The sequence below is a fragment of the Sander lucioperca genome, chromosome 11 (genome assembly GCF_008315115.2).
Source record: "Sander lucioperca isolate FBNREF2018 chromosome 11, SLUC_FBN_1.2, whole genome shotgun sequence".
Taxonomy (NCBI): Eukaryota; Metazoa; Chordata; class Actinopteri; order Perciformes; family Percidae; genus Sander; species Sander lucioperca.
Genome location: NC_050183.1, coordinates 36,041,759 through 36,067,031, shown reverse-complemented (window position 1 = coordinate 36,067,031; position 25,273 = coordinate 36,041,759). Strand labels below are relative to the sequence as shown.

The following is a 25,273-nucleotide window of genomic DNA, read 5'->3' as shown; positions in this document are numbered from 1 at the left end:
TTCCAAAAATTATGTCTGTCATTACTTGCTTTTCAGTAGCGAAAGGGGGGGGAGGTTTAATTAGCTGAGCTAATTATCATATCAGCAGGAGTCTGATGTGTGTATTAAAAAAGCTAGATTTCAAAAGAAGTAATTATTCAACATCTAAATGCATCTAATCTACTGTATATTAGCTGCCTTTGTTCTACTGCAGTACAGCATGCACTGTACTACTTCCTCACTCTTTCTTTCTCTCTCACACACAATCTACTTCAAACCCTCATTTCTTGTCATAATTTTGCCAGAATGTGTATTCATGTGTGTTTCTGCACGTCTCTACATGATTAGTGGGCTTGTGTGTGATACATTTATTTTATTGATTTTGGACTTTCATAGTGTATACGTGTCTCAACATGCGGTTTGTGTTCACCGGTGTTTTTGAAAGGAGCGGATTGTCACAGTGTTGGGGGAGTGCTACTGCATATGTGTAAAAAAAGTCAAATCCAGGCATAGTTTAATGGATTGGTGTCGGCTAAAATAAAGCCCATCCTTTCTTTACTGTACTCTACTGTGTTTTGACCACTTCAACCTGCTAGTGTTGCAGCACGTTGCTCTACACTGCGAGCATTTGGCCGCTCATGTGAGTAAAAATTTAAATTTGGAAATGTGCAAAAATATTTGGTCACACCGTTGATTGCCTCCGTGCTAACAGCCGGGTTCACTAACGCCGACGGCAACTAAGCTGTTATCTCTTCTCTCTCTTTCTCATTAGCAAAGTGCAAACAATTCAGGGAGCAGCTTTTCATTTTTAGCCGGCGCAAACCATGTCTTTATTTGGGTCGTTAGGTAATCAGAAAACGCTGTCTTTTTCAGAGTGTTTGGGTTAATATCAGAATATTGGCTACCCTATATGTGCTGTGATTAACGAACGCAGTCTAATCCACAATATCAGATCATTTTTTGTAGTTATTATCACTTTGTTTAGGATTTTCTCTCTCTTACTGTGTGTGTCTGTTTGTGTGTGTTTCTTTGTCTCTGTGTGTACCTGCAGTACTCCCTCTGTAATGAGCCTCTGATCGAGCTGTCCAATCCTGGAGCGAGTGGCTCGGTCTTCTATCTCACGAGGGACGACGAGTTCATCATCAAGACTGTGATGCACAAGGAGGCTGAATTCTTACAGAAACTACTGCCTGGATACTACATGGTAAGCTGTGTGTTTGTTTGTGTGTGTGTGTGTGTGTGTGTGTGTGTGTGTGTGTGTGTGTGTGTGTGTGTGTGTGTGTGTGTGTGTGTGTGTGTGTGTGTGTGTGTGTGTGTGTGTGTGTGTGCGTGTGTGTGTGTGTGTGTGTGCGTGTGTGTGTGTGTTGTGTCGTGTCAAAGTTTGATGAAAACAAAATGGAAAATCAGATAAACAGCCGCTGCATTTGAACTGTATTTGTTGTATTACTGAGCCTTAACAATGGCTTTCAGGTTCAGTAGTTTTGTTCTTTTCCATTCATGGTAGGCATCACACATGCAGGATAATGCATGGTGAAAAATTATTCCTCAGGCGTACAAAGATATGTGCTCAAACAAAACTATATATATATATATATATATATATATATATATATATATATATATATATATATATATATATATATATGCTGTAGTTATCAAGGCACATGTGCATATAGTGAACAGAGATTCATATTGAGATTTGAGATTTATTTATTTAAAAATAGGAACAGTGCATATTAATTAACATTTATGTAAATACACATGAATATAGCCTGTGGCTAATTTACACCTTTAGTCCCTTTGGCAGGTTGATGTTAAAAAAAAACAAATAACAAGTTCCACTGTACACTGTACAAAAGGGGGAGAAGCCTGTCAGCGTTCATGTATCTCGGTCTGAGGAGTTCACTGCACACACGCATCCTTCACACTTTCATTTGAAAATGCCGACCTCCCCCTCTGATGTTCTCATTTTGAGTCTTATTTTATGTAAGACGTGACATCCTTCTCGTATAAAGCAGACATAACAGCTCTATCATCTCCGACTGAAACCTTGGGCCATGCGGTTTCATAAGAGATGGCTGGTGTGTTTTGCATAAGCCTGCGCCAACAGTACCCTCTCCCCACCCACGCCACGGTCTGCAGGCTCATTCTGAATAGATTTAACCAGCAACAGCTCCATGTATGTCCATGCTACTATTCCAGCTTCTTAAGGTCCACGGCCTTCAGCCTTGTGTTTATTCATGTGCCGACAGCCGTGGCCAAAGATCCCTGCAGGATTTCATTTAATCATTACGGAACGTTAATGGTTCAGCGCATTTACCGTGACCTTTTCCATTGGTCTGCTGGTATAATTATTCTAAAAAAAAAAATAGGTTTAATGAAAGCAGAGAGATTCGGGCTCATGTATTGTGGCTGTAGCCCGAGGCCAGAACAGGTGAACTGAGGAAAAGAGACAGAATAGCACAGACAGACAGGGCAAATCGAAACCCCTGCCAAGATAAACAAAGAGGAAAAACCACACAAAACATAATGATGGATACAATTTTATAGACTCACAGAAACAACAACCTAGAGATGTAAAGAACAAAATAACAAAACAGCAAAGCGCTGCACATGTAACAGCTAAATGTAGTCGAACACGCCCCTTCTATTATACGTCTAGTCTTTCCATCTCCTCTCACGTTTTAATGTCTTATCCCTCTCCCCTGCTGCTATGACGCTCTCAGTGTAATTTATTTCCCTTTATGTCTCACTGTGCCTGCCTCGTGTTCTAATCCACTCTTTTTCCAGTCTGTCTTTCACGCTCATATTCACACTCTTCTCTCTCCTCTCCCTCACGTGTCTGTGTTGTTGGCTCGACACAGCTCTGCCCTCTTCACATTGACAGAAGGGTCGTGTGTGGCTGAGGGCAGAGGATGCTCTTTCTCTCTCTCTCTCTCTCTCTCTGCAATCTCTCTCTGTCATTTTTTCTGCTCTCTCTACCAGTCTCTCTCATCTGAAGGTCACTTACACAAGTGTTGAGCCTTAGGCCGGCTACACACTGAATGCGTGGCGTGAGCGTGTCAGCTGTGTGGCGTGTCCGTTTTTATTTCGGCTCCCATGTTAACAGGTTAGAGCTTGCACACTGCCTGTGTGACATACATGTGTACAGAGAAGGCTAGCAGCAGCAGCGCCGCGTCAGACACATTTCTGGTGTGCAAAGACATAGAAAACGCCACGCAACTTGACACGCAACAGAAACGCCACACTCACACCACGCATCCAGTGTGTAGCCGGCGTTAAAGCCATATTTCCACATTCATCCTTCATCTCTCCTCCATCTGTTTCTTCTCCTGAATGTTATCACTACATGGATATATGTTGTGTGTGTGTGTGTGTGTGTGTGTGTGTGTGTGTGTGTGTATATATATATATATATATATATATATATATATATATGCGATAGGAGGAGTTGAATGGTGTTATTTAGAAATGTTTGGTAACTAGAATGGGATGTCTAATGGAAAGCATGTGGTGTCAGATAAGATGCACGAGGTGAGAGTCCACTCTCCCAAATGCTGAAGATGATCCCCAGTTGTTTTCTGCAGAAAATACCTCAGATCTTTTGTTTGAATAAAGATCTTATTGAACCATCCGTTCTCCCTGAAAATTCCTTGAGTCGTAAAAATCAGCTGCTAGGAAATCCACAACACCGCCCTTTAAGTCTCTTCCCTTTCATTTCTCTAATTTGGACTGAGCTAGCCCAGAGGCCTGTACTACGAATCAAGATCAACATGTCCTGGATTTCTTTCAGTGATCCGGCTTCACCTAACCTAACAACCGTGGTCCCGCATAAGCTGTATCACGACGCTGGTTATCAACTAGTTCAGTCAACCCAGGTTTTTCCAATCTAGAGACGTGCGCGTTCACATAAAAGAGGCGGTGTTTGCGCACCACGACCAATCGCAAACATCTACCAGAGCTGCATCTTTTAAACAAGAAGAACAAACTATAATTCTACATAAATATGAAGAACACAGACACGGTTTAACAGGCAAAACGCAGGAAAGAAAGCTGGCAAAAAAGCCGACGCTGTTATGCGTAAATCACAACGCTTAGCTTATCAATATCCAGTGGTGTAGTCTACGTGATAGTAAGCTCCAGGATTTCCATATACTCACTTAAAAATGCCCAATGACACGTAACAACATACTTTCCATTATATGTTTTGATATATTTTGAATTGTCATCTGTGCTTTTTTCTTCACATAGGCTCAATGGAGGTATTTCACCATAAATTGGTGCATAAAAGTGTATCGGAATGCAGGAAATGAAGTCGTTGATGCTTAAAACTTCCCTGGGGGAGGACACTATGATATGCCCCCCTCCTCCCCCAAAGGCAGATTCTGGCCAATATACAGTACAGTACACCCACTACAATACATTAGACTAAACTGGTCACTTCCCCATCAGTCAGGCACAAGATCTGACCATATATAATTACACTTTTGCTTTCCATAAACTGTCGTTGCTTTAGGCTTTTATTTCAGTTGCAACCCCAGCAGTGGTGCGCGATCGTGAGAGAAAATAAAAAAAAACATAAAAACATAATTTAAACCGATGTGCACATTGGCAACACACGGCTAAAGAAGGCAACAAATAGCCTATAAGTAATTCCCTCCGCTGAAAATCTATATCTTTCATAAAAATACCCATCAGGGAATGTTAACGGGGTTGTCGGTCTCTAAATGTTTTAACTTTTATGAGTGCACCTTTCTCTCTCTCCGCGAACCGAGCTCCAGCTGATCTTCTAAGAACGGTGATGCCGTTATCAGTCGAGTATTGTGTGGGCGGTGCTTTTACACCGGTTGATCTCTAATCTCCAACATAACCTGCTCCCGACCAGGTTAGGCGTTCAGCATAAGTTACCACGGCGATTGAACCCGATCACAAGTGATCCACCTTCGTTGTACAGAAAACCCTGGGTTGAGCCTGAAGTTAGCTCGTTAACGCCAAATCTCACTTCGTAGTACAGGCCTCTGGTCCGCAGGTCAAAGCAGGTTTGTTGTTTGTTTGTTTGGATCGACGATTGAAACATTCAGCACAGATTGGTTATTGAAGTGAGAGTCTCGTGTAGAGTAAAGAAGGCGGAATCATGTAATCAATAGAGACTATTTAAAATACTCGGCCATGTTTAAGTTCATTTTGTTATTGCATTTGGATGAGCAGAAAATGTATTGTAAGTTTGGTGCTTTCTTTATTAATGCTTCACCTTTGCTTTAGACATGTCTCTGTTCCTATGGGGTGACTTGTCTTGTCTTGCCAGTATTGTATGGTGTGTGGCGTTTGTACTTCATGCTACATTGACACGGGTTATTAATCTGATTCTAAATTTTAAGTGTGTTGTAGGGGTGCAACTATTATTTTCATCACTGAATAATTATTCATTATTTTGTCAAGTAATCAGATATTTATTGGGTCAATAAAATGTCAGAAAATAGGTCAATTACCTAAAATCCATCCTCAAATTCCTTTTTTGGTCTGATAAACAATCCAACGCTGAAACTTATTCAGCTTATTATCACACAAGACAAAGAACAGCATCCAGACCATTACAATTGAGCAGCTGGAACCAGAGAATGTTTGGCATATTTGTTACAAAAAATTACTTTTGCAAATAATCAATGATCAAAATAATTGATGACAGTAGAAATGTAATCACAGTTCTAACATGACCACTTCCCTGTTTCATAGCACAGTGACTTCTCTTCTGTTTGCTCTGTTATGTTATGCTTTCTGATGCGATCAGATCAATAATGGATAATTGTAGCCAGTGTGTGTACAGTGAGAATTGTGTGTTTATCAGTTAACTATTTGCAGAACATGTATCACCTATCCTATTGCTCATGTTTTTTTCAGATATTTTACATTAAAGTGCCAAGCTTATCTCCTCCTGTAAAGTGTCAACCACTTTAGTTAGCACATCTTAAACATTTAATCCTGTAAAATGTCATCATACATTTTGTCGTGACCTGGCCAGCTTTTCCCCACAACAAAATCCCTCAAATCAATTCCCTCCAATGTTAAGTCCTGCCTCGACATCCTGTCAAAGGACAGCAGCAGAAACCAATTCATGAGACCTTTAAAGACCTTTTGCTTTCTCCCTCTCTCATACACTCTTCTGCAGAACTTGAATCAGAACCCTCGCACTTTGCTGCCCAAGTTTTTCGGCCTCTACTGTGTCCAGTCGGGCGGTAAGAACATCCGCGTGGTGGTGATGAACAACGTCCTTCCCCGCGTAGTTCGCATGCACCTCAAATACGACCTGAAGGGCTCCACCTACAAGAGGCGAGCATCCAAGAAGGAAAGAGAGAAGGCCAGACCCACTTTCAAAGACCTAGACTTCATGCAAGACCTGCAAGACGGACTGATGCTGGACCAGGACACATACAACGCGCTGGTCAAGACCCTACAGAGAGACTGCCTGGTGAGTTAGATGGAGGGAGGGGATACATTACAGCTGCTATGTAAAGGCTCTTCACTTGCTCCGCTTCTATTTTACTGTATGTTGAGATAGACAGGCGAGAGCGATGGCAGGAAGGAGGGAGAACGAGCTTAGGGGGAGTTGACGAGGGTGGTTTACTGATTCTGAAGGAGGATACCTCTAAAACCCTGATCAAGGGTCGAGATCGAGAGAGAGAGAGAGAGAGAGAGAGAGAGAGAGAGAGAGAGAGGATACTAGGCAGGAATGGTTAGAGGGAAGGATTAGAGGGATGGTAGAAGGAAGGATAAAGTGATGCCATGATGCAGAGTCTCATAGGGGAATATTGATAACATTGAGTACAAAGTCCACAAAAGGAAATGGAATGGAGTGGGAGAACCAGGATATTATGGTTCCCTGATTAATAAAAGAGCATAATGGATGGATGGAGTTGAGACTGAGGAATGCAGAGAGAGAGAAAGGCTATTTATGAGAGTGTTTGGCTTTCCCAGGATCCCTCACTGTAAATTAGAGCTTCGTTACGAGGCAGCAGGTTTAACAAGGTGTCTGGTTTGGTAGCAGGCCTGCCTGTCTTGTAAATCACCACCTCACATTTACTTTTATAGTGCATGCGCTTGGGAGTGCACATTTTCTTATTCTTATCCATTGTTTATTAATGTGTGCATCACTGTTCAGTGTTAGCTCAGTGTCTCCTGTATAGCATTCATTTCCCCTGGTGCTGACACTGTTATTGCACTCAGGATAAAAGCTTTCACCCAGATTCATACTTCACGTGTCTGTCAGTCACTGCGCATTGAAGACCTGTCTGTATATGTCCTTTGCTCAGGTGCTGGAAAGCTTTAAGATCATGGACTACAGTCTGCTGCTCGGGGTTCACAACATGGACCAGGCGGAGAGGGAGAGGCAGATGGAAGGCTCCCAGGGCGAAAGCGATGAGAAGAGGCCCGTGGCCCAGCAGAAGGCCCTGTACTCCACTGCCATGGAGTCCATCCAGGGAGGAGCGGCCTGCGGAGGGTCCATCGACACTGATGACACGTGAGTTCAGACAGAGGGACAACAGGCTGTTGGCAGAAGAACAAAAGAACCGGGTGATAAATGTGACTACTGGGAATTAAAAAAAAAAGGGGGAGAGTGCATCTCTCAGACTTGCTCTTTCATCTTATATAAATAATAATAAATCAACTGGAATATAAATTAACAGTAATAAACTTTTATTCATCAGCACTTATTCAGTTGCTTTCATCTGTTACTCTTCTAGTGACAGTTCAATTGCTTTCATTGCTTACACTTACACTCTCCTTTTTCAGCAAAAAAAGCCTCTTCAAACTCTTCTTATTAAACAATTTACACCTTTCAACGCTTCAACTTCAACTGACACACTTTTAGTGCTTATATTTAAACTGCAACTCCCATACAATATTTCACAAGCAAACAATTGACATTTTTAACCTGTTTTAACAATTTTCAGCATAAGTGGGTCTCTTCTAGTCTAAAAAGTTCAAACAAGAGTCTTCTAAAAAGGGTATTAAAAGGGATGTAAAAGTCGACACTGAAGCAGGTTGCTCCACTTTCAAGTGACCCTGATGGTGAACTTGAGATTTAGCCGTCAAACAGTCAGCAGTGCCAGAAGATCTCAGGCTGTGCTTAGGTTCGGTGTTGATTAAAAGGTCGGCAGTATGGCCGGAGGCCAAAACCTGCAAGCTATAAAATTAAGACAGGAGCGAAGGAAGTTACTTTAGTCTACGTGAGATTAGTTTGCAGGAATAAGTGAACGTAGTCTGAATGACTCCAAATAAAAACACTTTCATTGTTTTTACATTTTAGTGAAAAGAACCAGAGCAGATAATAATAGTATAAAAGATAAAAATAATAATATCCCAGTCTGTAAAGCTGTTGGTCCCATCTCCGGAGTACTGCAGGCTTTAAATCTAGCCATCTATCTGGGATTTATATACACCTTCCGTATCTGCAGGGAGGGTTGACTGTACATTAAGAGCATCCAAATGCACAGACCTCATGACATTCTTTTAATTCCAGCTTTATTTTTCTTATCATTTCAGGATGGGCGGTATCCCAGCTGTGAATGGAAGAGGGGAGAGACTTCTTCTCTACGTCGGAATCATCGACATCCTGCAATCCTACAGGTGATCAACGCAGTAGTCATGTAGTCATATATATATATATATATATATATATATATATATATATATATATATATATATATACAGTATATATAGATGAGTTTAACATCACTGTGTTAAACTGTGCTTCTATTTGTTTCTGCAGGCTAATCAAGAAGCTGGAGCACACGTGGAAGGCTTTGGTTCATGACGGGGTGAGTTTTTTATAGCTTCTTACATAGACACTCAGTACGTATTTCTGACACATCTTTTCAGTCTTTTCTAATCAGGTAATGGAAATATATCAAATTGTTTTTGTCCTAACTCTCTCTTGTATCACATTATCCAACTAGGTGACTGGTTTTGCTTACAGACAGTCTGGCCCTCGCTTAGGATAGTTACCTTTAGCGAGGCCCAGATCCTATAAACGATTGCCTTAAGCATTTTTCCGGTTCTTTGTGTCTGTGAGGACTTTTGTTAGCTTTAAGTCTGGCAAACGTTATTGTTTTGAAGAAATGTCTGTGTATTTTCTGTCAGCTTGTCTCTTCCCTTACCTGTCCATTTTGCTCTCTTTCAACCTGTACAGCTAAATCTCCTGGCCCAGTAGCTCTGCCCTCCCTGTACTTACACACACACAGTTATTGAATAAGTTACAGCTCTATCTAAACACATTATTGTCTATGGTTGTGTTTGAGTATTAAAGCTTATTAGACGTCAGCTCTAAGCAGAGCAGTGGGTTATTAAAATGTGAATTCTACACCTATCACCAGCCGCAGTTTTCTTTTATTGAGCTAATATTTAATATAGCTGTGTGCTCCATATAAGTTCATTCTCATTATGTTTTGCCATTGTCAAAAGATTGGCCATTAATGAGTTTTGCTTGTATTAAATCAGCTTTATGAACAGTCGGCCTTTATTGAACCTGAATATGTTGCGCACTCTCCTGATGACAGGATGACTTTTTACTCTTTAATTAAAAGTTCACGTATATTTGTATGAATGCCTGTCTTTTTGGTTTCTGAAACAATCTCCTTATACATTTTGAAAAGAAATGGGTGGGCATCAAAATGCCACATATAAAAACATACAAATATTTTAATAACAAAATCATGATCACATTCATTTTTAGTATACTTCCATTAACAAACATGAACCATGACGATTGGCAGCTCATACCAGCCTACATGCAACATGTATTTATGGTGTGCTGCCAGGGTCACAGGCTTTGGTGCATAAATGTAGCTGAAGCTTGCCAAGCACATCCCCGTGGTGGGATAAGCAAAGGGATGATAGAAAAGCACCCCACATCTCTTAATCTACTCTGGGGTTTACACAATCACCAGATATTTCTCAAGATAGAATCCATCCTATCAACCTCTCCTTACTCACTCCGCACTCCCACTCTGAAACACACTCATACGCAAGATATACGTGGGAGAGCAAGCAAGCCCTTAACAGCCTCCTGTGCGTCACTGCTGATTATTATAGGTACTACACACTCTATCTTTGTTACATACAGTTGCCTCAGTTAGGTGAATGCCTTCAAAGATGTTACTCATAGTAAAATGAAGTGATGCTGATGCAAAAAAAAGAAAAATAACTGCTGTCCCTTCACTTCCTCACTCTCCTCCATGCCTCCCTCCTTTCTTCTGTCAGTCTAAACCAAACACCAAGTGTCATCTGTCAGTCTGCTGGCAGTATGATCTCAGTCTGCTGCAACATAAATAATGAAGAGACGTGTCTGTACCCTTGTCTGACTGCGTGTCTGCCTGTCATTTGTCTTTTTTTTCCTATGGTGGTTTGACCTAGAGAAAAGAATGACTGAAATAGGGAACTAAAGGGACTAATAGACAGTTAAATCTACTGTGAACACTGGTTTGATCATTTTATTCATGCACTGATTGTCTCGTTAATCTCTCGGACTCTCCCTCAGGACACTGTATCAGTCCACCGGCCAGGCTTCTACGCCGACAGGTTCTTCAAGTTCATGAGCAGCACAGTTTTCAAGAAGAGCTCCTGTGAGTTTAACTTGCATCGAGACAATGCCTTACATAGTCAGTACAGCGCCGCAAATGTCAGATGCCCGGTCTTTGTCTCTTTTACTGCCGAGCCTTGACAGGAAAATCAGATGCAGCAGCTAACTGCCTTATTAGGCGCTGCTTCGTGTCAAATGAGAGTTAAACATCCATTTGATCCTTGTGCGGCTTTCTTTTTCATCTCCTTCCAAAGATTTTTACCCACAAAGAAATATTTCTTTGTAACGGGGGCAGGAGGGCAGATGTGATATTGTCATTTTGAAACCTTTTAGTTTCTACTACAACTCACAATTTAAATTGCCTCATTATGCTACTGGAAAAGAGGTTGTTGTAATAAAAGTTGATTTACTTAAACGCATTGTCCCTCAGCTCTGAAGTCATCACCATCCAAGAAGGGCCGTGTGTCGTTGTCAGTGCCTAAGTGTGCTGGTCCTGGTGCAGCCTGGTCAGCCAGCCAGCTCCCCTCGGAGCGAGACGAGAACATCTACGACCTGAGAGGAGCTCGCAGCTTCCCGACCCTGGAGGATGAGGGTAAATAACTCCTGTATAGTATACACTGTACACAAGATCACCAGACACAGATAATAGAAAAACAGAGGCCACTCCCAGATGCAGATTTACCAGAATTTACCACCATCAGTAGTTAGAGTTTTGACTTTGCCTGCAGACAGATAAAGTCCTGTTTTCTGTACAGTTCACTGCATCTCAGAGTAAAATGTAGTTCAGGTCACATTGAGAAGGAACGCAGATTCTGTTCACGTGACATTTCGCGGTCTCCTTTTGTAAACAATAACATGTCTGATGGTTCCGACCCTTGGTGAATAACAGTTAGCTGTTGCCATGGGAACCAAAAGGCTACACAAGCAGAACATCGCTTCAGAAAAAGTGAAATGAGTGCTAAAATATAATAATAGTTGCGTGTGTCTCTCTCTCATCCTGCAGGGCGACCAGATCTTCTTTCATGTACTCCTCCATCGTTTGAAGAGGCCACCACAGCGTCAATTGCCACCACCCTCTCCTCCACCACCTCTCTGTCCATCCCAGAGAGATCCCCCTCTGACACTGCCGAGAACCCCCGCTACAGGTGCCAACACACATAAATATCTTAATGCCTGTCGGGCTCGGGCTGGGCTCGGACAGAAAAATGCGGCCCGATCCGCACTCCAGTGTCCAAGACAGATAAATGCATTCACTGGCATGTTATATGTACGAAAAAGTACAGTTGACATTGCAATTACTTTATTCTTATTGTTTAAGTTTTGATTCATTGGGCTGAAATGAAAAATTTTCTTTCATCTCACTCACTTTTCATCTTAAAAGGTTCTACCGGTATTTTGTGTTAACAGGTCTCATTTCCACAATAGTGAAGGATTCTTTTGTTGTGGTAATCTGGCTAAATCCTTTAATTACAACTTCATCTTAGAAATGTCACATTGTGGAGTCAGTAGTTGCTCATGAGAGTGTTTGAAACAGTCACACCAACACGTTGCGTGTCAGCTAGCTGCTGCAGTTGTCATACAGCACACAGCTTTGTACTAACACTATGTTCTCTGTCTCCAGGAGGCACACCCAGTCTCTCACCCATGACGGGAGGTGAGTCGGGAGCATGAATGCTACTTTCACTTCATAAACCTTTTTGAAGCAGGATTAACTGAGCTGTTTTTACAAAGTTGTGAGGCCTGCTAGCTTCATGTTTTCACAGCTTTAGACATTTGTGGGTGTGGTGGGTGGGTAGAGGAGATAAATGTGAGGTCAGCCTGTTGGTCGGTGTGTTTTTTTTGTTTTTTTATGAGAAGGCCCGTTCTTCCTGTTGCTAAGATGTGGGCCGTGTTTGTTCTTCACGCCTCACACCTCTGTGCATGTTGTTTCGTGTGTGTTTGTTTGTGTTCAGGACCCAGGAGGAGCTGCGGGTGCGTGAGGAGGATCAGCAGACCATCACAGTGGAGGTGGAGTTGAAGAGACGCGACAGCGAGCCCGCCCTTTCCGTTCCACAGCCTTCCCCTGAAACCAGGTACACCAACAACACAATGTTGAACCCAATGGATTTCCCCAATAATGTGTGACCATGTCTAGATTCTACAGTGCATCAAAACATGTCATGTAGTCTAATAAATGAGACAAATAAGACATGAGAGAAATAAATGCACTGCTGCAGATCTGATGCACTTGTTTGTAACAATAGGGTAGATCACTCCTTTGTATTTAAGTTATTATTTGCCAAAATAGAACAATAAAATTCACAAATGGTATAATACTTTACAGCTCTCTTCTTTAAATCAATGAATTTGAGTCTTAACTATTAACTAAACAGACTGAAGAGACAATGTCATCTGGAGCCAAATCCTAGAGCTGCTTCTTAGACAATAACTAATGCAAGAAGCTATGACAGCACCCATAATTATTTACTTAAACATGTTCTGATCCACAACTTCTGGAACACATGCAAAGGATGGTAATAACAATAGTATCAGATCCTTCATGACATGACAGAAATTCAAACTAACCAAAATGACTTGAATTATGTGAAATGAAAATGATGTCTCTTTGTCTCTATAATGTTAAATATACAGCATGTCCATATACACTAAATAGACCATGAATATAACCATAACTCACATGTCTGTATAGGATGAAAAAAAGAGTCAGCTCTGTCAAACACTCTCAGTATACAGGATGGATAAGCTGTAGAGAGCGTATGAGCCCTACACGACCTCGATCACCAACATGACTCAGTTTGACGCTGAACTATAAATAACCTGCTGTTTCATCTGGGCTCAGCCAGCTGTTAGATAAGCACATCTCACATGCCTCACACACACACACACACACACACACACACACACACACAGTTCTTGACATGTTACACGTAAATGCTGAAAGCAGTTTTATTGGACTCTGGGGTCCATATGTTATGGACAGAAACATGCTGCAGGCATCTACATAATTAGGTCATGAGACAAATGCATGTAAATATTTGCGTTGTGTGTACCAGCAGTGTATGTTTATTTATGGGGCGACACCGCAAGGCAGCTAGGGGCCGAGGAGGACACAGGGGAACCAGGCGGTAGAAATAGGGCAGTGGGGCGGGATGCTTGCAGGCCTGGGGCTGCTCCCATGAAGCCGGGATGACCTGACACTTTCCATGTTCTAACCTGGTTTTATAATTAAAGTTAGTTGGTTTGGCATTTTAGATTTATTTTAAAGTGAAACTGCATCAGAGAAAGAAAACACTACATCACATACAAAAACCTTTTGTGAAATCTGCATGAAATAAACTCAGTTCAAACAGATGGGAACATGGCAGTGGGGCTCACATTTTACGCCGGGGTTAGGTCAGGATCAGGGTGTGGTTGCCGAGGGAAACCAAGTGAATAATTGGGTCTGATGATGAGAAGGCAGTGGCTAGACTTATGGCCGGGGGGGCCTCGAAGGAGCTGGCGGGGAGGAGAGAGGGGGGGTGGGGGGTGGTGAGAGCAGCTGAGACAGCGACGGGCGACTGAAATAACCATCTGACTGAGCCGACTCCTCTGAGCTGCCTCACCTGCAGCTGGAAGAACTGGTTGGATGGGTGTGAGGAGAGAGAGAGATGGAGCGGAGAAAGGGAAATGGGAGGACTTATTGGAAGAGAAAAACAAAAAGAGAAGATTAGACAGAAAGATTCATGAATTCATGTGAAGTAAGAATGGGGGGGTGAGAAAAACAAAAATAGTCTTTGTAAATGAGAGAAAAAAAAACTAAATATAGAGAAAGGGAACAGCAGCAAATGAAAGATGGGGAGTGTGATATACAGAGAGACATAGGTACGGCGTATGTACAGTTTTAAAGATATATCTAAATAAAATGAGAGATGGTGGGAAAGAGAGACATTCTGCATTGCAACCCCCATCTTATCCCCCTCAATTATCAGTTCCTTTTCCTCTGGTGGAGCTGAGCTCAAACACAGAAGCTGAGAAGCTTTCTAATCGTTGATGATCTGGCCAGGAACAGTAAAGGATTGTGGCAGCACAAACCTAGTTGGCCAAATATTTGAGCTTAAGCAGCTAAACCACAAACACCCACACACACATCTGATGAATTTTAGCTCTGATAGCTTGGTCCTGTTCCTGTGTCCTGCTGCAGGAAAGTGGCTTATGTTAAGACCCAATTAATGGCTCTCAGTGTTGGCAACTGTTGTATGTGTGTCTGTGTGTAGGCAACCTTGTTTATGTTGTCCTTATACTACACAGAGCCGTTGCAAGAATGACTACACAATATTTCTATATAATATTCACAATATTATTTTTTAAATCATGTAACGTATTAAGGAATGTGCAGCCATACATACTTGTATTTCTACACCAGATATAAGGTAAAGATACTGTGCAATGTGAAATGGACAGGTGCATGTAGTAGTTTGGCCTACTTATCAACACAGTCAACAGTTGTAGCAGCGGCCGTGACACAGGTCATGGGGGCAATTAACGTACCTTAAAACCCTTAGCATTGGCGCCTGGGTAGCTCACCCGGTAGAGCAGGCGCCCATATATAGAGGTTTACTCCTCGATGCCGCGGCCACATGTTCGACTGCGTCCCTTTGCTGCATGTCATTCTCCCCTTTCATGTCTTCAGCTGTCCTGTATGAATAAAGGCCTAAAAATGCCCAAAAAATGATCTTAAAAAAAACAAAACAAAAACCTTAGCATGCATAATTGGCAGAATTTGCCTAAAAAAATCGCACTTCTCAGAGTCTTGACTCAGTCCAGTCTAGACACACAGAAAGGATACACATGCATATTTTATAGATTCAGTGTGACTTACACTTTCTGGGGATATCATTATCTCTGATGTTAATTGTGAATAAACATCCATAAAAACGTTTTGGAAATCATAGGAAAAATGCACTCCTTATAACGGCAAAACTTGCCTGAGAACTCAAGTTTTTAAGTTTTCTTCAGTATCAAAGTAATCCACTGATAGTTGTCTGTACACTTATGCGTACATTGCAAACAGGAACTGCTAATAGCTAATTCGGCTTACTTTTGATGGTGCTAATTTGCGAAATGTAAATAAAATAAAAAACAACAACTTGTAGCCCAAAGCGTAACTGAATCCATGGCAATGTTACACCCACTGTTTACACCCCCAAAGCATTATTACGGGGTGTAGTTGTCTCAGTTTTGTCTAAGGGGGGTCCCACAGCGTCAGACTTTAAAAACCCCAGGTCAACACACTAACTCAATCCCATTTCCAGTGAGGTCGAGGAAGGAGCTGGCACAGAGGCTGCTGATGCCGCTGCAGCAGCACCCTCCAGCTCTTCACCAGCACCTGAAGCGGCCTCCTCGTCTGCCCCAGCTGCTCCCTCTTGTTCAGGGGCAGCCAATGAAGCCCCGTCCAGTCCCAAGGTAGTGATGGAAGCAGACAGGGCCAGCCAGATGTCCGGTTCAGGATGCACCAGCCAGGCTTCAGTCGATGATGAAGATGACGTGCCAATCACAGATATCTACTTTGTAAGTAAAGTAAAACCCTCAACACACACACACACACACACACACACACACACACACACACATTGCACATTGCAGTGCAGGCACACACGCATTTACACTTTTAGATTCTTTTAAATCCCTGTTAAGAAAGTAAGCACATCTCAGACTAGGACTAGCTCCCATCACTGCTCATCTGTTTTTTCTTTAGCCATCCAATCATCCTTCAGTGTCAATGTGTATTGGCTGATATAAGATATATTTGTAATAATCAATGTACTTATGATCATAAAGTTAAGGACTCAGCTATATGATCTCCCACAGAGGCGTTGACAGAAGGACCGCAGGAAGGGAGTAGCGACTCATGCTGGTATGGGAACAACAGTGTGTGCAGTTATTGCTTGCAGTGTGTGGTGTATTCAGTTAAAGGAACAGTTTGACATTTTGGGAAATATGCTTATTCGCTTTCTTGCAGAGGGTTACATAAGAAGATTGACACCACTTTAATGTCTGAATGGTAAAGTGAAAGCCAGCAGCCGCTTAGCTTAGCTTAGCTTAGCTTATTATAAAAGTGTGAAAGCAGGGGGGACTATGTGCTAGACTCTTTCTTGGCTGGGTCTTTGCTGGTTGCCTGGCAACCTCACATTGATGACAAGTGTCCAGGAAGTTACTGCGTTTGGCCAAGAAATATCTGGCACATCTGTCGTTTTTGCACTTAGCTTTCTGTTGGTTTCATTTTGTACAGATGAAAGAAACAAATCAAACATGTTAGTTAGCTTTAGAGGTGCTAGTAGGCCGGTTTTCTTACTTTTGGACAGACCCAGGCTAGCCGTTCCCCGTTTTTAGTCTTTATGCTAAGCTAAGCTAACCGCCTGCTGGCTCTAGCTTCATATGTAGCGTACGCCGTACAGACATGAGAGTTGTATCAATCTTCCCATCTAACTCACAGCAAGAAAGAATAAGAATAGAATAAGCGTATTTCCCAAAATGTGTAATTATTTAGTTAAACACAGTGTATTGCAGGGTGCACTATGGTTTGGAGTGATTGCAGAGCATGTCAGCCTGTCAACATCACTTTGGAGTTCCTGTCGAATATAATCGCCAACAAGGCCACAGAAACACTCAGCGGCTCATTTTGTGTGGAAAAACAACTAAAGCTTTTGCAGTGTGCATGTGTTCAGTCTACAGAATCGTCCTTCTTAAAGCAACTGGCTACCATCAGATAGTGTTGTGTTGGCAGCTCTTAATGTGCCCAAAGGCACAGCTATAAATGAATGTATGGGTGTCAGGTGGAGGATAGAGAGGGCCAGTGATCACAGTTACAGATAGAAACGGTCCCACCTGGCCGCACTATTACTGGGTTTCTCTTATCAGGAATCAAACACCCTCTCACCCTGTGGATTGAGAAATCTTAATGGCCAACAGGTTAGTCAAAGAGCTCCCTTAGTTATCTAAGAGCCCTCTTGTCTGACTGTCTCTGACTGATGCCTTGTTCATGCTTCAAAAGCCGGACACTCTCTGTAGCAGCAGGGGCTCTGTAGCGCTGCATGAGGGGAAGTGACACTGTGCACACCCTGAAGTGTAACTACACAGAAACACGCTGCAGGTGCTGCAGTCACAAGGGGCTTCTAGGGAATGGCCAAGTGAAAGTAAGTTCTTTCATCAGCTGTTAACACGCTGTCATAGATCCAAACTGAGGTTGAAAGCTTCCTATGTCTTGTATATGGATTATGGACAGGTACATTTAAACCTTTAGGATCTCTGTGGCTTCAACTCGCCATCTGATCATCCTTTGTCCTCCCTGTCTGTTTCTGCTATCATCATCATCACTTTTGACATCCCACACAAATCACGTTTTTGCATGGCCGCTCAACCTTGGTTTTTTCCATTGCTAAATGCCTCATGTGCTGATCCACAACTTTCACATGGAAAAAAAGCAAGAACCACTGGACAATTTCAGTGTTATTGTTAAAAAAATGTATTATTGTGAATTGTCAGTATTTTCAGTTGACAGTATTTTGTCAAGGCAAAAATCCATTGCTTACATAATTGCTGCTTGTACATTTATGTCTATTATGATTGTAAGAGAGAGGAAAGCAAATTGCACACAATGCTGCAAAAGAAAACAGACTGAGTACAATCACGTTTGATATGCTTTAACTTGGCTCTGTGCATTTGAGCACATTTCCTTTATTTTATAAATAAAGGAAATGTGTTTTCCTTTATTTATATGAGTTTGGTTTGCTAGCTTGAGTTTTTGCAAGAGACAATAAATCAGATGTCAGTCCTCATATCAATCCTTGCATTTCTTTTTATACATAACAAAATTATGCTCTGCTGCTGTTAAGTGTACAGACGAACTGCAGGATCGTCCAGTTGGTGTTAAAGGGCCATATTTTTCAAAGCTTTAAATTACACAGTGAGTGTACAAGGAAGGGTCAGTGAAAATGTTTCAATTTTCATACAAGACATGGCTACGACGGAACATTAGGGCCACATCAAGGGAAAAAAATTAAGGAGGAAGATTTTTTATTTATTTAGCATTTGAAGAATAAAGTCGAAATGTCGAGAATAAAGTCGACATGTCGAGAAAAAACTTGATATTTCAAGAATCAAGTCGGACTTTTGAGAATATACCAAACTACTAACTTTACCTATAGTATTCTACAAAATGCATGAACTCTTTCTCTTTTAGCGCATAAACACAGTATGGCGGACAATCGCTCTGATGTGATTAAGTGATAAAGGAGTTGAATTTATTCTCGTCATTTCAACTTTAATCTCGACATTTCAACATTATTCTCGAAATGGTAGTTCAACTTTATTCTCGTCATGTTGACTTTATTCTCGACATTTCGACTTTATTCTCGAAATGCAAAATAAATTAAAAAAAATCTTTCTCCTTATTTTTTTTCCTTTGATGTGGCCCTAATGCTCTGTCGTACATGGCAGCATTTGTGATCATGTAACTCCTCGGGAAAAACACAGCACATCATTCAGCTGTGAGATTGGAGGGACAGACAGGGTCACAGAGGGACACAGGTGTGTGTGTGTGTGTGTGTGTGTGTGTGTGTGTGTGTGTGTGTGTGCGCGCGCGTGCGTGCGTGCGTGCGTGCGTGCGCGTGTGTCTCGTCACTTTACAGGTTCCTCAGAGTGGCTCGTGACTAAATTATTCAACCGGTATCAGCAGTCTCCACATTCACTTTCCACGATTCCCGCTCTGCCCTCTTTCACCTCTGTCCTCCTCTTCTTCTCTCTACCTCATCGTCACTTCTTCACCTCCATCATCTATCCTGCTCTGCCCAATTCATACACAAACCCCTACTCTTAAATCATTTACACCTTCCCCCGTTTCCATCTAGTCCTGAAAAAAGAATTCTCCAGTTCTCGCTCTTTTTCTCGGTCCTGTGATTGTCCTCATGAGTGGGGGGGGGGGCGTGAAAACAGAATGACTGCCAGACTTGTTAATCTATCTGGCATCACTGACTCATCCAGTGTATCTCTGCTGGGTGACACACATTCAGAATAATCAAATTTCCATTTTCACCTCAGCATGCTTCTTTATTTTCCACTTTTCTCACTCCTCCTCACTTCCTGTCTCTCGTCATCTCTTTTTGTTTCGCCTGTCCCACACACACCTATGTTGTCAGTTTCCTGATGGGAGGACCTGGGTGGTCTCTCCTTTCCGACAGAGGAGGAAATGCCAGTCCAGTTTACCAGTAAGTGAGAACTGAGTTAGATGGTGCTAGTCTTGTCGGTGGTTGCTGCCTTGGTATTAGACTAGATTAGTCAAGTGCATAGCTGTTGGTTTTAAGAAACATAAATTACAGTGTTTCTGCAGCTTGTCATGGTTTGTGTGATGTATTCCCTACCGGCGTTTTTGTGATTGTGTTGAAACTACAACATAATACCTACTCTCCACATAGTGAAGTGTGGGAGGCAGGTAAACACAAGACATCTTCTTTGACAGTTATTCTGTTACTCTTGTATTCATCTTCTTTGTAATCTCTTTTTGATTCCTCGCTCGCTGACAGCCTCCCTCTTCCCCCCATTGCACCTGTGTGGATAGAGTATTAGCTCCAAGGTCCTGGGCTGTGTGTGTGTGTGTGTGTGTGTGTGTGTGTGTGTGTGTGTGTGTGTGTGTGTGTGTGTGTGTGTGTGTGTGTGAATATGTGTGTGTGACAACAACCTATGTCCCTCACCATCACCAACATTCTGTGTTGCAGCTGCTTCCCTCTCTTAAAGGGCCGGTACCTAAAGTAAGAAGAAACCTACTTTTAGAGACATTATGCAAAGAGCACTTGTGCTTGTTGGAAAGGGGCGACATCATGTTCTTGTGTTTTGCTTTGACTGAGGATGCTCTCTGTGTCTGACTGTCCTGGCATCCTGGCTCTCTTCCCATTCCCACTTCCTCCTCCCCGCTCCTCATCCTCCGTTTGGCTGATGCAGCGACTCATCCCTCCCTCTGCACACTTCACCTTGCTTCCCAAGAGTTAGTCCAAATGGGGCAAACACTAAGAAATCTCATTTAAACACGTCAGTAAGACCCATCCTAATATTTACATGCTTACAGCACTTGTTGACACCTGTTATTTGCCAAATTTTTCATCTCTGTGTTCAAGTCTGCTAACCGCCAAAAGGATTAACACATCCTTTTACACTCTTTTAACATTTTTACACCTACTTGATATGTCAAATTCACACTTTCCGATGTCTCTCAGCAACATTTCCTCCTATATGCATCCCTAATTTTCATTTCCTGTCTTGTCTTTTCTTCTCCTGTGATCTCCCGTGTCTTTTCTCCTGCCTGCCCCTGCTGCTTGTCTCTGTGCCTCTGGCCTTTCCTCTGTCCCTCTGGCCCCCTCTGCTGTGGTGGGTGTGTAAAAACAGCCTCAAGACGACAGGACCTGGGTGTACTCTCCGCTACACTATGGCTCAGAGTCTAAGGCCCTGCCAGATGGGGATTGGGAAAGAGAGACAGTAAGTGAGAAGCATCGGACTAAAATATAAAGGACAGGGGGGAAAAAATCCCTTAGACGAGGAAAAAAAATCAGTTGTGTTCGGTCTTCATTTGTGGTAACAAGGATGGAACGGATCAGTTGTAGTTTTACCTGCGTGAGAAGCTTCTACAGTAAATGTAAAACAAGCTTCTCATGTTCAAAAGTGCTTGCTCTGCATCCAGAAACCCGTGCCAACATTACAGCATCCATTCCTCATTACTAAGTGGGTGGAAATGGTCACTTGCAGCTCGCATGACCATTTAGTCCCCGACAAGCCATCCTGTATCCCTCCAACAACAAGCTGCTCATCGGTCTGCGTGAAGCCGCTACACTCATGCATCACCACATTCCCACAACTCATGCTGCTAGATGGTCACACTAAAGATATGTACATTAAACTCACAGAGGAGTCACGATTTACAGAACGTGGACATCATTAGGCAATGTGGGTGACTTTTTTTTATGCAGTTTATTTTCAGTGTTAAGATTTAAATGTTAAATGTTCTCACCCCAGATAGAGCTATCTGCCTATGAGACAAAGTGATAAAAATGTGGAGTCAAATGAGAATGAGCTCTGACTGTTTTCCTTTAGAGGTTTTATGTGGGGTTTTGTTTCGCAGGCCGCTGGTCTACTCTGTTCAGCGTAGCAGCATTTGCCCATACTGTGCTCTGATAAGGTGTCATCGACCATTGAATTTTACCCCTACTCTTTTTATTATTCATCTTCTCACACACATCTTTACACCAGGAATGTCCCAAGCAAGTTTTGTGCCAACATTCCTGATCAAGCCATTTAATAACCAATTCAGTTTTGGTAGTCATGTGTGACAAAAGAAAATATTTATCGAAACATAAAAAAAACGTGCCTAACTTAATCCCTGTTTCATAAAAACATGATGCCTTATCATATTGGTCATGATGAAAGTAACTGTCTGTTGGGCTTCTTTCATTTTCCAGTTTACCAAATAAATACACAAGAGGGGACTATTTGATTGCAATTATGTAGCTGATATGGATGAATTAAAATATTTCATATTATGAAATATTATTTCATATTATTGCATCCTTCCCAGCACCCCTACCTTCTCAAAAGTAGGCAAGAAATACACAACTCAAAGACATATTCACAAAAATAGACAGAGACAAGCAATAGAATCCACATCAGAATTAAAATATTTCATATTGGCTCAGGAAATTCTTACTTCACAGCTGCTCACTCAGAAACTTGCACTCTGTTATGGTTTGATGTGTAATACATGAATACATCTTCACTTTTCCTGGTTTTCAGTTACTCAGGGTGTGTGTGCGCTGTGTTTTTTCTTTTTGTTTTCCTGTTTCCCCTTTATATTATAAATGCACTCTGATTAGATGGCTCACTGTTTCACTATCAATTGTAAGTAATGCATGAGAAGATACACATTTTACACCCTGGGGAAATAAAAGCATGTGTACACTCTGTCTAATACATGCACTATGTCTGTCTCCAACAGTAAGCCCTGTTCTCTGGCAGAGAGGAGCGAACGTCTCATTGGAGAGGACTCATCGGTCTGAAGTCCAGACCTCAGCAGTAGCAGCAGGATCTCTGTCTGAACCAGGATTTTAAACATGCATACAGAAACCGAACACTCTGAGGGGGAAAGTGACTTGCGTACCAGAGAGGGGGGAAAAAAAAATCCTGACAGTGATGAACATCACTGATTTCCAACCATCCCTGCCTTTCACCCTTGACAAATGACAAAATTATATCAATTTAATAATAATGTGTATGTGTGACATACAGTAGTGCGTATACGGCTGTAGTCCTATATGTTTGACATACAAGAAAGACCATAGTAACTTACTGTGCCTATGAGAAGTATTCATCCCACTTGGAAGTTTTCATGGCCACATTAAATCCCCTTCGATTCAATGTTATAAAACAATAAAACATGATAACTTCCAAGTGGGGTGAATACTTTTTTTATAGGCATTGATACAGGATGTTCTAGTTCACACAGGCACAGCGCTCTGACAGGCTCTACAGGCTTGGCCACTCACTGCCCCTCACCTGGTAAGCAGTTTAAACAACTGAAAGACAGTTCAACAACACATAAAGATAGATAATCACTTTCACCTTTGGGTCAAGATTGGCCTCAACTCTCGCAATGCTGCTGCTCGTCCTGCTCAGGTCTCCTTGCTGCCTGTGACGTCCATTTGAGAGTATAGGACATGCGGCCACATGTAGACTGCAGTGTGCTGAGGGAGGAGTGAGTGTTGGGGCCTGTGGTGTTGGAGGGCTCTGCTTGTGCTCATAGAACTGGAGTTACACCGATAACCATCGTTTGGTCAAAAGAGAACATCTGGACTCTGTCGTCCTTACATTTCCAGTAGTGAATATATGCAGTTTAGTTTATGGAGGAAAGTGTTTAAGTGCATAATTTCCTTTAGTGAATATATACAGTGATAATAACTTGTTTCATTCGTAGCATTATAATTTCAATCAAACATTTTCTATTTCTGAACTTTTCTTCTTTTACTACAGGTAGCTTCTATTTATTTGTCTGTTTGTATTTTATTCCAAACTTTACTGTTTTCTGTTACTTTTGTACTTTTTTTATTATTATTATTTGCATCCAAAGAATGTTCTCTTTTTGTTTTCTATAATTCCATCTCTGCAGCTTTTTATTTTCCCAGTTGTTTTTTTACATCACGTGTTTGTCGTGTCAACTCTAAACTACTTTTTTCACTACTTGTGTGGAAACGGCTGAGGCTTATGACTCCTGCCTTCATAACGGAAGGCATCAGTTGCAACACTAAGGCAGCAGACATTGTCAGTCATAGTAACCTTCGCATCATTGCAATGTCTTCCAATGTTGCCCTATTTTTGGACAGATGCACACAAATCATTTGTATCAATATAAATTCATATTTTATTTTAGGTGGAAAAATAATAAGCATATCAGTGACAGTTGCTATATCTCACCTCATAATAAGAAATCCATTGACTGGACATTTCAAATGTTTGTAGATGTAGAGCATCAGTTGTAGTATTTGCAGTTGATATCGTACCTGTTATCTGTATATTTGAATGAACACACAGTGTTGACTTGGTGAGACACAGCAGTTTGTTAATGGGTTGAATGTTGTTTGCACTTATCAAGAGGACCTGAAAATGAACTAGTGATAGAGGCCAAATAAACATACATTACTTTATATTTGTTTCTGTTCACACGGGCTGATATTTAGGCAGCATTTCTTTTAGGATTATTAAGTGAGTGTGTGCGTGTGTGTGTGTGTGTGTGTGTGTGTGTGTGTGTGTGTGTGTGTGTGTGTGTGTGTGTGTGCGCTGGTGAAGTCAATCACAGTCATTGTTAGTGTTTACTGTAGTCTCTCTGTGGCGGACATCTTAGGACTCTCAAGTAAGACATGTTAAAGTTCAACAAACTGATTTTTTTTAAATCTAACTTACAGAAACTGTATCTTCAGTTGGTTGGTACATTTCTGAGTGTGTTAGTGTGTAACGGATGAAACATCAATGTCAGACATTGTAAAATAGAAATCAGTTTGTTCCCATGACGTGCAGTGGCCATGTTGTAATTACTTTGCTGTCGTTCATCAGATGGAGACCATAGCAGCAATATGTTGTACAGTCTAGCTTTTAAGTTCATTTTTATTGCCTTATTGAGAAATGTTACATGTAGGCCTATCGTTTATATTTTTTTTCACTTGTGCTGTTGTATTTATTTTTCTTTCTCATAGTTGTGCTCCTGAGAATGTGTACATACAATTATAAATATAAAGATATACAAATATATTTTCCATTTGAATCGGAGAATATTATTTTTATTTGGTTTTATTTTTGCTGCTGGGCAAGAAATGATTGCAATCTACATAATTTACTGTACCATTGTCTTCAGTGTGTTTATTGAGATGCAGCTGCTATATATTTATGGTCTATAAACCACAGCTGTTTCTTTATAAGATATCCAACATTGAAAGATTTGTGGGTTTTACTGTACATGCAAATCAATAGGGATTCTTCCAACTGTTTCAGCTGTGTTGTGTATGTGTTTTCAAATCGCTGTGTGCCCTCATCCAATAGGGAGAGTCCTTGACAGAGACATAGCATGATTTCAAAATGAATATGCATATCAGAAATGTGTATTTATGTATATCTGTGTATATTCATCTATTTATACATGAGGATAAATAGATG

At 41.5% G+C, this 25,273-nt stretch overlaps 1 protein-coding gene across 7 annotated transcripts in view; it reads left to right on the top strand.

The window, feature by feature from the left end:
• pip5k1ca (phosphatidylinositol-4-phosphate 5-kinase, type I, gamma a) overlaps positions 1-23,404 on the top strand; it is a 54,643-nt gene extending 31,239 nt beyond the window's left edge. Inside the window, exons 6-19 of one of the 7 annotated variants that reach the window (XM_036006968.1) lie at positions 1,031-1,183; positions 6,146-6,445; positions 7,287-7,495; positions 8,521-8,604; positions 8,747-8,795; positions 10,514-10,598; positions 10,986-11,147; positions 11,559-11,700; positions 12,177-12,209; positions 12,508-12,627; positions 15,847-16,102; positions 19,729-19,797; positions 20,969-21,058; positions 22,569-23,404. In XM_036006968.1, coding sequence (XP_035862861.1) covers positions 1,031-1,183; positions 6,146-6,445; positions 7,287-7,495; positions 8,521-8,604; positions 8,747-8,795; positions 10,514-10,598; positions 10,986-11,147; positions 11,559-11,700; positions 12,177-12,209; positions 12,508-12,627; positions 15,847-16,102; positions 19,729-19,797; positions 20,969-21,058; positions 22,569-22,571 — 1,755 coding nt within the window. In that variant the 3' untranslated portion in view covers positions 22,572-23,404. Of the gene's footprint in view, positions 1-1,030; positions 1,184-6,145; positions 6,446-7,286; positions 7,496-8,520; positions 8,605-8,746; positions 8,796-10,513; positions 10,599-10,985; positions 11,148-11,558; positions 11,701-12,176; positions 12,210-12,507; positions 12,628-15,846; positions 16,103-16,402; positions 16,449-19,728; positions 19,798-20,968; positions 21,537-22,568 lie in introns of those variants that run through there. The other 6 variants (XM_036006970.1, XM_031318343.2, XM_036006971.1 and 3 more) reach the window with 6 other exon arrangements.
• Positions 23,405-25,273: the final 1,869 nt, after the last annotated feature.